Source organism: Mirounga leonina, unplaced genomic scaffold, assembly GCF_011800145.1.
Source record: "Mirounga leonina isolate KUSES-001 unplaced genomic scaffold, KU_Mleo_1.0 Mir_94, whole genome shotgun sequence".
Classification (NCBI taxonomy): Eukaryota; Metazoa; Chordata; class Mammalia; order Carnivora; family Phocidae; genus Mirounga; species Mirounga leonina.
Genome location: NW_023270855.1, coordinates 52064481 through 52077474, shown reverse-complemented (window position 1 = coordinate 52077474; position 12994 = coordinate 52064481). Strand labels below are relative to the sequence as shown.

At 41.4% G+C, this 12994-nt stretch overlaps 1 protein-coding gene and 1 pseudogene across 1 annotated transcript; both read right to left on the bottom strand.

Annotated features, from left to right (window-relative positions):
- Nucleotides 1-343: 343 nt before the first annotated feature.
- On the bottom strand, nt 344-2002 carry LOC118005498 (annotated as a pseudogene).
- A 5080-nt stretch (nt 2003-7082) lies between these two features.
- On the bottom strand, nt 7083-8196 carry LOC118005063 (olfactory receptor 7D4-like). The gene has a single exon (XM_034996771.1). The coding sequence runs from the start codon at nt 8157-8159 to the stop codon at nt 7083-7085; it is 1077 nt and encodes a 358-aa protein (XP_034852662.1). The 5' UTR covers nt 8160-8196.
- Between the last annotated feature and the right edge of the window lie 4798 nt (nt 8197-12994).

The following is a 12994-nucleotide window of genomic DNA, read 5'->3' as shown; positions in this document are numbered from 1 at the left end:
CTTCGGCTCAGGTCATGATCCTGGAGTCCCGGGATCGAGTCCCGCATCGGGCTCCCTGCTCGGCGGGGAGCCTGCTTCTCCCTCTGACCCTCCTCCCTCTCATGCTCTCTGTCTCTCATTCTCTCTCTCTCAAAAAAATAAATAAAATCTTTAAAAAAAAAAAAAAAGAAACGTCTTGTTCATGCGCATCATCAAATGTTTTATGCATCGATTGAATTGATAATCTGTTGCAATGTTAATGTTTCATCTTTAATTGTACAAACATTTAATTGTTTTTTTTAACATCAACAAAAATGTCAAATTTATTAGTTTACATCAACATTATGGAAGTTAAAGAAAATAATTAAGTTGTCTCATGGACTGGAAGGTGACTTATTAACTCCCTCTCATTTCCAAACCTCATCAAGCAGTCACTATGTTTATAAGGTAAGTCAGCTGAATGCTTGAAATCTAGAAGAACTTTTAAGATCTTCAGTTTGTCCTGTTGAATGTTAATAGTATTGACATAAATAAATCCCTTCAGATAAATGTGAATTTATATGTTTGCAATATTCTAGCATACTTGAAAAGCTGTTTTCACAGTCATCACAAGCATGAGGAAAAATTTTAGTATGTTCAATAACAACATGCCTGTTAACATTCATATTAACTCTACTCTGAAAACCACATACTTGACATACAAAGAAGTTTTTACATTTGTCAAAGGGAATTTTGCGGGTGCCTGTGTGGCTCAGTCAGTTAAACGTCCAACTCTTGTTTTGGGCTCAGGTCATGATCTCAGGGTCATGAGATTGAGCCCGTGTCAGGCTCTGCACTCAGTGGGGAGTCTGCTTGAGATTCTCTCGCTCCTTCTCCCTCTGCCCCTCCCCCCCGTGTGCCCTCTCTCTAAATAAATAAATAAAATCTTTTTCCAAAAAAGGCAGTTTTGCTTAAGAGGCTGTACTATCCATGTTCTCCATTGTTATACTTAGCACTTAGTTAATTTACATGCATGTTCATTTACCATATGGCTTTGCAAGTCTTCTGGATCGTTGGTTTCATGTTTACAGAACAGGCACTTGTACTATTCATCACAGTTGTGCTCCTGGAAACGTAGATAGCGTTCACTGCTTGAAGATAACTGTTCATTGCACTGCTCACAGCAATAAAGGTCACTAAAATGGGCGTCCGCAATGTGCTGGCTGAGGTTCTCAAAAATCACTGTTTTGTAATCACAGTATTTACAAATGCAGGGATCCTCTTCATGCAGTTTGGTGTGTTCAATCAGAAGCATGTTAGTAGAGAAACTTTCTTTGCAAATTCGACACACATTTGAATCAGTACCTTTGTGCATCAGCATCATATGCTACTTTATAGCAGAAAAATATTTGCTGTTGAACTCACAAAGTTCACATTTACAGAAGTCATTGCTATTAGCTCTCAGTAAAGGCCGCTTCTGCTGGGCCAGCACATTCAAAGCTTGGCTCCTGTCAAGAATTTTGCAAACTTTAGCTGGTGGCTCCTCATCAGTTTGGTCTTGGAGACTCTCGGAGGAATTGTTTTCTGTCTCCAAATCATACTCTTCAGAAATTGCATGCACTTCTGCAACAATTGGAACATCTTCAGCAGTGTGAACTTCTCTAGGACTCTCCTCTTGAGTTTGTTCGTTGACCGATTCAGGTGAGTCACACTCTTCATCACAGATTTCAGTATCAGCAGATTTTTTTTTCACAAAAGACAGTGTGGTCTAGAATTCTCAGTACAGAACTGGGAACCAGGTAGTTATGATTTCTATTTCTGGCCTTGATTCCATCTGCAAATTTTGGCAAATCATTTGATGTCTCTGTATCAGAGTCATCCTCTTGTCAAAATATTTTAGTCTGGTTTTCTTATAGAACAAATACTATAACTGATCAGAAAAAATTCCATTGAATCCATCTGCAATTCTGCTTATTCCAGAGGAATCTGAGTAACAAGAAGAGTTTAATGTCTTACTTTTTCTTATTTTAGGATATTTATTCATATCTTTTCAATTTGGTATAATTCTTAATACTGTAGTGAGAAGAAATGAATTACAAGGAAGCTTTCACAGATGCTAAAAAATGCCAGGACCCCAGGACTGCAGTACTGTGGCCCTCATGCTCCTGGGCACTGCCCCAGCCTAGCCCCTCTCCCCCCTGCATGCCTCACGCCCTGCCTTCTAGGCCCCCTGTACAAAGGTTTAAATGTTATATAGGTGAAGAAGTCTAGTTTTTTTTTTTTAAGATTTTATTTATTTATGAGAGAGAGAGCTTGGGGAGGGGCAAAGGGAGAGAATCTCAAGCAGACTTCCTGCCCAGCAAGGAGCCCAACGTAGGGCATGATTCCATGACCCAATATCACGACTTGAGCCAAAACCAAGAGTTGGACCCTTAACTGACTGAGCCACCCAAGCGCCCCCAAAGAAGTCTGTTTTTTAAAAGACTATCTGCATTTCCTGCCTTAATTTTAAAAGTCTCTTTAAACTACAGATTTTATTCAGATTTTATCATTTTCTTCTTAAATATATTTAAAGACATTTAAATCTCTAATTTGCATGGAATGTATTTTGACATGTAGTGTGTGGTAGTGGATCCAGTCACATTTTGTCCTCCAGAAAATATGACTAGTTGTTTCAGTACCACTTACTGATAAATTAATTGGCATACTGAATTGGAATTCCACCCTTATTTTTAAAAAGTTCTTTTTTTTTTTTTAAAGATTTTATCTATTTATTTGACAGAGAGAGACACAGTGAGAAAGGGAACACAAGCAGGGGGAGTGGGAGAGGGAGAAGCAGGCCTCCTGCGGAGCAGGGAGCCCGATGTGGGGCTCAACCCCAGGACCCTGGGATCATGATCTGAGCCAAAGGCAGACGCTTAATGACTGAGCCACCCAGGCGCCCCAAAAACAGTTCTTAAAAATACCTGTATCATAAATTAATTAATTAATTAGTTAATTAATTAAAAAATACCTGTATCAGTTTCTAGAAGTCTTGTGTACTAGTAATGTATTTATATATAAACATATCTCACTCTTGATTATGGTAGCTTTATATGTTTTAGTATTTCATGGTAAATATATAATGGCAGGTAATATTTGTTGCATGTAACAGCAGTAGGTATTCAGCTTGGCATCCTTCACAGGTCAGCTGGTAGAGTATGCAGACAAGTGGTGTTGGTGTTAGGGTCTGTGCATTTGAAGGAGCAAACACTTCTTTCGGTCTTTAGAAGCTGCTTTCACTAGATAAAGACCTTCTCCTGCTGGGTTTCAGGCCTGGTGGTTTTGCCTCTGGGATCATAGTTGAGTTGGGTTGAAGCCATGTAATACAGCTGCTCCTGGATCTGTATACTACAATCTGTGGTTGAAAATCCTATCAGTAGGGAAGTGGACCTTGTCTGGTCCCTGGGTAGACAGGACTGCGTCCAGGACCTTGGTCAGTAGGGCTGGACCTGGGACAACAGTTCTCTTCAGGATCCACAGGTGGCAGGGCTATCTTCCCAGTTGTGTGAAAAAGTATGGCTCTCCCACTAGGCATGCATGAATAGCCCCACAACACAGCTGAGAGGGGCTGAAGCCATGTCATAGAACTGCCTTAGGGTCCCCATCCGTGACTGAGTTCTGTAGGCCTGCCTCAGTCGGCACTGATGGATGCGTCTTCCCCTCATGATTCCTACGTCATGGCTCAGAGTGTTTGGAGCTGGGCTGTGGGCTGCTTCAGGTCTGCAGGTTTGCCTCCAGAGTCACAGATGGACACATGTCCTTCTGGATTCTTATGTGGGGAGGACCACAGATCAGAGAGACTGGAGCTGGATCACAGGCTGGCTGCTCAAGATCTGCATCTTAGAGTGAGGTCAGCAGCCTGTTACCTGAGAGGCATGGGTGGAAGTGTCTCCTTCTGGGGACTGCGGGATGGTGCTGGTGCCAAGGCCAAATGGGGCTATAGCCAAGTCCACATGAGGACATGGCTATTTCCAGGTGTGTGGCTGGGACCATGGTCAGCAAGCCGACCACCTGGGCATAGGTCTGCCTTCTCAAAATGTCCCTCCTTGTTCTTGGGCCCTACTGGGGCTTTGTAGTCTTCTACCTGAATTCCAAAATTCCCACAAATGGAGGGGGTCTCTAGAATTTGGAAAAGGCAAGCAAACAGACTTCCTCAAGCACCTCCAGAAAGAAATCAGCCCTGCTGATGCATTTTAGACTTCTGACTTCCAGAAATCTAAAATAATCCACTTGTGTCATTTTAGGCCACTAGACTTATGGCAGTTACAGCTTCAATAGGAAATTAATACACCTCTCTTCCAAAATCTTCCCATCTTATTGCCACTGGCTACGTCAGGTCCCCATCATCTTTTCCCCTCGACTACTTCAACAGTCTCCTAAAATGTTCCCTCTGCCTCCAGTTTCTCCCACTCAGAGCAGTCCTAAAGTCTTCATGCTACACCTGTGATTACAACATGGCCCTAGTGCTCCATTGCTTTCAAAATCCTTAATATGTCAAATTAGATTCTCTCTCTCTCTCTCTCTCTCTTTTTTTTTTTTTAGAGCAGAGCGGGGAGGAGAGGGGAAGGGCAGAGGGAGAGAGAGACTCTCAAGCAGGCTCCATTCCCCGTGCAGAGCCAATGCAGGACTCGATCTCACAACCCTGAGATCATGACCTGAGCCAAAATTAAGAGTCGGATGCTTGGGGCACCTGGGTGGCTCAGTTGGTTAAGCGACTGCCTTCGGCTCAGGTCATGATCCTGGAGTCCCTGGATCGAGTCCCTGGATCGAGTCCCGCATCGAGTCCCGCATCGGGCTCCCTGCTCGGCAGGGAGTCTGCTTCTCCCTCTGACCCTCCCGACCCTCCCCCCTCTCATGTGCTCTCTCTTTCTCAGTCTCTCTCTCTCAAATAAATAAATAAAATCTTTAAAAAAAAAAAGAGTCGGATGCTTAACCGACTGAGCCACCCAGGCGTCCCTCAAATTAGATTCTTAATAGCCTGTCCTCCATCTACCTATCTAGGCTTATTTCTAATAACTCATTCATCCGTTCCATATAGCCTCCTGAAATGCCTTTGTCTTGAATTTTCCATGTTTATGTGTATGTGGTTCCTTTCTCCTCTAGTTCCAACTCGCCTCTCTACTTCCTACCCAAACCATTCTTCAGTTAAATTTCTACTGATTATTTGTTACTCGGTGCTCAAATGTATTGTCCCATTAGAAGTTTTTGCTGAATTCCAAGTGTTGGTGATGTGGAAAATGTGGAACCATCATTCATCGCTCGTGGGAATATAAAATAGTGGATCCACTTTGAAAAAAGTTTAGCAGATTTTTAAAAATGAAACATCAATTTACCATGTGACTCAGTAATTACACCATGAGTTATCAAAGAAATGAAAACACATGTCAACACAGAGACGCACATGCAAAAGTTCATAACAGAATTATTCATAATAACTCCAAACTGGAATATCCAAGTGTCTACCAGCTGATAAATGAATAAACAAATAAAGGTATATTTATACGTTTGAGTACTATTCTGCCATTATAAGAAACAAAATACTGATACGAGTTTTCCACATAGATAACCCTCAAAATTCATTATGCTAAGTGAAAGAAGCCAGAATCAAAAGACCACATATTGTATGATTACATTTACATAAAATATCTAGAAAAAGCCAATTTATAGAGACAGGAAGCAGATAAGGTGTTGCCTAGGACTGAGGTGGGAGTGGACATTAACTGCAACTGGAGGCAAGGGAACTTTTGGAGTGATAGAAATGTTCTAAAATTGCATTTTGGTAATGGTCCCATAATTCTATAAGTTTACTAAAATTGAATGGGTGAATTTCATGGTATGCAAATTATACCTCAGTAATTTCATTAAATAAATATTTTCTCTGGAATTACTTGAGTTGAAAACTTTTACATTTCTTTTCAACAGGTTCTATTACACACCAACATTATTATGCTCACAATTCTGTATTGCAATCATATTTACTTCTTTGGTCCCCTCCTCAATTTGTACACATAGACAGTAATTCAACATTGCTTGAAACTTAATGGAATCATGTATTAGGATCTTGAGGATGTAGCTTAAAACCACAATAACGGGAAACAAAGGTCCAATAGAACAAAGAATAGGCAGAGGACAAGAAGGAAAGAAGGAAGAGGAAAGAAGACAAATAGGAGGCAATATCTCAATGACATGCAACGCAATATATTACCTATAAACCTGAACAAATGAGGGACACGTGGGTGTCTTAGTCAGTTAAGTGTCTGCTTTCAGCTCGGGTCATGATCCCAGGGACCAAGGACCGAGTCCCACATCGGGCTCCTTGCTCAGTAGGGAACCTGCTTCTCCTTCCCCTTCTTCCTGCCGCCCCCCTGCTTGTGTGCTCTCACTCTCTCTGACAAATGAATAAACAAAATCTTAAAAAAAAAAACCAAACCCTGAACAAATGAGGTTTCAAATCAACATCCCCGCTGTTGAAGCTGAAAATCACACCAGTGTTTTCAGGAACACTATGGTAGCAAACTTAGGAGTGTGAGCTCAGGGTCAGGTTTCCACATCCCAATCTCAATCTTTTTTAAAAAGGGAGAAAATATCTTAAGGAAATGACAAGATACACAAATTTACAGAGGTAGAGCAACAAGTACAGTCTTGTTGATATGGCAAGCACTTTGGTTGTGACTATTGTATGATTTCCATTCCGTTTCTTCCAGGGAAAAACAAACGTAAAACCAACTTAAAATGAAGGATATCAGCATTCCAGAGGACAATTTTGGGAGGAAACCATGCTGGCACTTAATATAAGTACTTCACATATAATATTGAAAATCTCAGGAATGGCTATAGGAAAGCTGGCCAAAGAATGTTATGGGCTGTAAATAGGGAAGAAAAAAGAGAAAAATAATTATTGAGGAGGTTGTTAAGGAGAAACTAACACAAAAACAAAACCTAACAAAAGCAAACCCATGGGTACTTTGGGAATAGAAGTGAGGCCTGTCTTTTAGGGGAGGAAAAAAACCCAGAAGATTTACATGTACAATATTTGCCTTTGGAGCTCACAGTGTCCCCTTGGTTCTGAGGCCAGTGACCCATCACAGACAAAGGGCTCGACTGTGGAGTCTTCCCAGGGCCCCCTTCACATCCTTATTCCTCAGGCTATAGATGAAGGGATTCAGCATGGGGGTGACCACAGTGTACATCACTGAGCCAACTGAGCTCTGGGAAGAATGAGTCGCAGAGGGACTGAAATAGAGCCCCAGGCTTGTCCCATAGTACAAGGAGACCACAGAGAGGTGAGACCCACAGGTTGAAAATGCTTTATGTTTTCCTGCTGCAGAGGATATTCTCATTAAAGAGGAGACAATCAGAGAGTATGAAAAGAGGATCCCAAGGAGAGGAAACACACCCAGTATGGCAGTGGACACATATAAGAAGATGTTATTGATGAGGGTGTCAGAGCAGGCCACCTTGAGAATCTGAACCACTTCACAGAAGAAATGTGGAATTTCTGTGCCTGGACAGAAGGTCAGCTGCCTCATCAGTAGGACGTGAATCAGGGAGACACAGAAAATGATGAACCAACACACCGGAACCAGCAGGCCACAGAGTCGTGGGTTCATGATGATGGTGTAGCGCAGGGGGTGGCAGATGGCCACAAACCGGTCGTAGGCCATCACAGTCAGGAGGAAACCATCCATTCCAGCAAAAATCATAAAAAAGTACACCTGAATGAGGCATCCAGTGTAGGAGATGTCTTTGCTGTGTGCCTGGATGTTCAGCAGCATCTTTGGAATGGTGGTAGAGATGAAACAGATGTCAACAGAGGACAGGTTGGAGAGGAAGAAGTACATGGGAGTGTGGAGGTGGGAGTCAGAGAGGATAGCCAGGATGATGAGCAGGTTTCCCAGCACGGTGACCAGATACATGAACAGAAACAACCCAAAGAGGAGGGGCTGCAGTTCTGGATCATCTGAGAGGCCCTGGAGGAAGAATTCTGATACTCTGGTATGGTTTTCTGCTTCCATGTAGCTGATGTACCTGCTAGAGGAGTTGAAAGCAATATTCAGTGAATAGCCAACTGTCACATCAGCCGTCATCACCTTTATAATACCACTGTTAGGTGGACATCCTTCACCCTCCATTCGTCCTTCCAAAGGCAATGATTTCATTCACTCAGCCAAATGGTATCTCATTTTCAAACTAAATGTACTTAGGTATCCTATTAAAAATTTAGCAGATATGTCTGTTTTTTAATTTCCTATTCACAGGTCTAATTCTATTTGAGGCCATGGACATAAACGAATTTCTTCTATATGATCATCCAAAATAAGTGAAGACATCAAATGTCTTTCTTTGATAATCTTCATAATTCAAATATCTCTATACGAGTTATACAATGTGGATTCTCAACTCAAATAGCCTTAATTCGATGAGGTGATGCTTCCTTTCAATGAGACAGTTAACTATTGTCTTATTATTTTTCATTCTAAATATGTGGCTACTGCTATTAACTTCTTTGTGGGGATTCAGAATGCTCATGTACACAGTAGGATGTCAATAAATGATAGCTACTTTTATTTGTTGATCCCTTTGGTAGACAAATATCCCAAAATTCATATAGAGCTGTGATTTAGAATATGGGATCTTGAGTCAGTCTTTCTAGAACAGAAATTTGGTCTACCAACTGACCCTCTGTGTGACCCTGAGAAAGTTAATCTCTTGTAGCTGCAGATACTACACCTCTCCAGTGGGAGTGGTAAGTATTCCCTACAGTGTAATCCTGGTGAGTGAATTAAATGAGATGATGCATGTAATGTTTCTACTGTGGTTCTTGTGACATTCTGTGGACACTTGGAAAATGTGAGTTTCTGTCCTTACCACCACAATAAATCTGTCTTGTATGGCTATCACTTATCAATATTAAACTGAGGCAGCCATTAAAGGTGGAATTCTGATCATTATAAACACAACAGGTCTGGTAACTCTTTTGACCACCTTCCAGCACTTCTCATTAATGAATACTCTATACCTCCCTCTTTCAGATACCACCTGCCAGGTGGATTCTTCTAAGAAGAGAGAAGAGCAAGTGGACTACATAGATGATAGGATGAAACAGAAGCACACAACCATTAAAGTAAAATACAAAGTTTGTGTGAGAGTGTGTGGTCCTGTGTGCCCTGGAGCAGGTGTCTGTTGTATTAAAAATCAGCACTTTTTTTTTTAAGATTTTATTTATTTATTTGACAGAGAGAGAGACAGTGAGAGAAGGAACACAAGCAGGGGGAGTGGGAGAGGGAGAAGCAGGCCTCCCACGGAGCAGGGAGCCCGATGCGGGGCTCGATCCCAGGACCCCGGGATCATGACCTGAGCTGAAGGCAGATGGCTTAACGACTGAGCCACCCAGGTGCCCCAAAATCAGCACTTTCATTGCAAAAAAAATGATTGGTAGATTTGATTTAAAATACTCGAAAACTTCTATAAGGGAAATCATCCTTTAAAAATTAAAAGGCAAAAAATTAAAAGGCAAATTTAACATGAAAATAAATGTTTACATTATGTGTGATAGAAAGGAGGTCCTTGTTATTCCTAATGTCTAGAGATTGCAATTAATTAAAGAGAAATAATTATTGAGAACCAATTTAGTCTGTGGAGGTACATAGAAAAGTCTTTTCTGAAATAGGTATACTTGAGCTGCAAGAGGAACGATGGGTAATCGTTAATCAAGGGAAATAAGGAAAGAGCACATATTTCAGGTCCCAAAAACAGAATTTACACTTTCCCCATGATTGGGTGAGCTTGGTAATGGAAGGGATTTGAGAGGCCAGTGAGATGGAGAGCAGACAGTGAGGTTCAGGAGGGACAGAGTATGTGAGGAGCACAAGTGGAGCACCCTGTACTATTCCTTAATGTACCTCTCACATTGGTGATTTTATGTTTATTTGCGGGTCAGAGGTTGTGACTGTTTTGTTCTCCATTGTCTTTCTAAAGATTTACATGGTGCCTGCACATACTAGGCATTCAACACATGAAATGTTAGGTGTATAATAAAGATTGAGACCAAAAGTGTCCACTTAACACAAAAAAGGAATCTTCAAGCTCATCATATAACTAAATGTAGGCCAAAAAAAGACACGGAATAGTAAAGTTAAATACAATGCAGCCATACCTATTTAAGAAGAGTAATCTATCCTAAAAACATAACACAAGTGTTTTAGGAATGGAAAGCTCATTAATGCTAGGATGTTTGCTAAAAGTATGCATGACAAAAATAGAGAAATGAAGAGGGATCATAACCATAATCACAACGGAAAAACTATTTGAGAAAATGTAACAGTCATTACTGTGGTTAGATTCCTGGAACGAGCCTCTTACTACATGAAACTTCAGTCAGTTTCTTAACCCAATAAAGAATAGTTGTTTAAAACTGCAACCAAGGGGCACCTGGCTGGCTCAGGCAGTAGAGCATGCAACTCTTGATCTTTGGGTTGTGAGTTTGAGCCCCATGCTTGGCATAGAGATCACTTTAAAAAAAAAAAAAAACTGCGGCCAACAGGGTATTCCACATTAATACACTAAATTATTTTTCTTACATTTGTGAGCAGATCAAGACAATCTACTCCAACTCAGTCACTCCATATTCTCTTGAATATTTATAGAGATTAGTAAGATAGGAAATGGATATTATCCTGAATACCAAACGTCAGAAGTGATTGCATCATTTGTAGATATACTGTGGACACTAAAGGAAAACAACAACAATACAGAACGATTAAGTGCTATCAGTAAGACAAATCTTCCAGCAAAAACAGTTAGGGAATATATTTTTAAAAAATCCAATCACTTGAGGAACAAAGAGGACAACACATCATGTATAACACATACCCACTGAGTAGTTAATGATAAATGATGGGACAGGAAATGGAACAGGAACCTAGAATTCATGGGAAAGAATAAAGAGGAGACTCAGTGGAAAATAACTTACTGAAGAGTGTCTCTAGATTCTGAAAGAGAGAGAGGGAAACAGAACGAGAGCTGGGGAAGACTGGTTTAAGTAGCAAGTAAAGCACCTTCAAACTAGAGGCCAGCTTTGTAGGCTGACTAAATATGGGACTGTACCTGTCTCATGACTCTAGAGATAAACCCAGTACCCACTTTCTCACCCTTTTCCCTCCGTACTCCTCCAGCAATGATCCTACCTTCTCTGATGATTATCACTGAAGCTTTCTCTTCTCTGTAGTCTGTCCCAGGAGAGCCCATTTGGGTTTTCCCCTAGGCTGCCATCAGAGAATCATAGGAAAGGGGAAACAGGACATGTTATTATCATCTCAGTGGCTGAATTCTCTAAAGTCCTCATTGAATAAATTGTTCTTCTGACTTTCCTCACTGCAAACAATTCAGGTCCCATGGGATACAAAGATGAAAGAATGGCAAATTTTCAGGCATGTCTGTGTAGGCAACAGTGGGCAAAGATGAAGGTATATTCTCAAAAAAGGAATTCTTCTTTCTTTGGTTTGACTTAAAATGAGAAAATATCACCTAAGAAACATTTAATTCCTACAAGAACCAAAACCAGGAATCAACTTTATGGAATGTTCATTCCTGAAGAATCTTTGGAGATTTCAAAGATCACTTAGTCCACAGTGTCATGGAAGCAAAGAGGTCCTTTCTGAAGAAAAACAGAGTGGTTAATAGTTTTGGTTCTGTTGAAAGGACTAACCAAATGAGGACCGCTGGTGACATGGAGGCCTTCGTTGATATTAGAGAGGGCTCCATTTTTTACCTCTAACATGAGGGATAGGGGCATGAACAATCCAGGTAGAGTGGATTGATAAGTGAGTATTGAGGAAATGGAGGTGCCAATATAAACCACCTATAAAGTTTGTTAGGGAATGTGAGGATATAGGTAAAACCGTGCAGAGAAAAAAATGTGGAGTATGGTTTTAAAATTTTTGTTTAATGGAAAATATGCAACAGGTTTAATTTCAAAGAGTATGATCACATTTAGAGCAGACATTTGCATACAGTAGATATTCTGGCTACACAATTCACAGGATGCATGTACACTCTAAGTCAGTGACAATCATAATGTGCTCTGACTCAAATATATGGGATATGTGGGTCCAGAAGTCAAGGCTTCTTAGTAGAAGCAGCCCTAATGTCATGCCCAGTGAGCCAATTGGACAGTATTTGCTTCAGGTCTCCTCAACACTGGCCTCAGCAGGTTTAGAGGTCTTGACACCTACAAGGGTAGCACTTCCAGAGACATGGCCAAGGTCCTATTGAATTTGAAGTTTTCCAGCTGCCTGGAACTTGAGGTCTGTCATGCCAGAAAGAGGAAACACCATTTTGGCAGGGTTAATTGACCGTGGTCATGAATGTCATTGTGTGAGCATGGCAGTGGGCATGCACTGATACCCTACTGTGTTCAGTCCAAGGATGGGAGCAGCATTCTCAGAGCAAAGACAGTGGTGGGTACAGATGGCTGTCAGGCAGTTATGCTCCCACAGCAGGAGATCTGAGTGGGTGAGGTCAGCTTCTTTAGCTGAGGGCAATTCTCTAACAGGGTTAAAGGCTGAGGGCTGTCAGATGGCTGTACTCCCTGAGCCTGAAGAATAAGCCCTTAATTTTGAAGGGAGGAGTGGGGGACCCAACACAGGGTTTACTACAGTCCACCCCATTAGCATTTGGTTCATGAACTGCAACAATACGTACAGTGTCCGTGAGGGTTTATTTGTGATGCATGAGAGTCAGTAGTTGGGAAGGGCTGTCCTTAGGAAGTGGGAGCCACAGTGAGAACTGAAGGACTGTAGGATCACTGACAATACCGACTGCAGCTTTGACCCTCCTTTTTGCTCATGTTCCAGTGATAAGCTCTCTTGGGGCTACCTCTTCTGGCCCCCTTGGAGACTAATATAGCCAAGGCCAGAATGGGGGTAGGCTTGCTTTGGTCCTCTGTAAATTTGTTAAAGATAACATAGTCTCTCCCCTTTGTGATACACAGAGT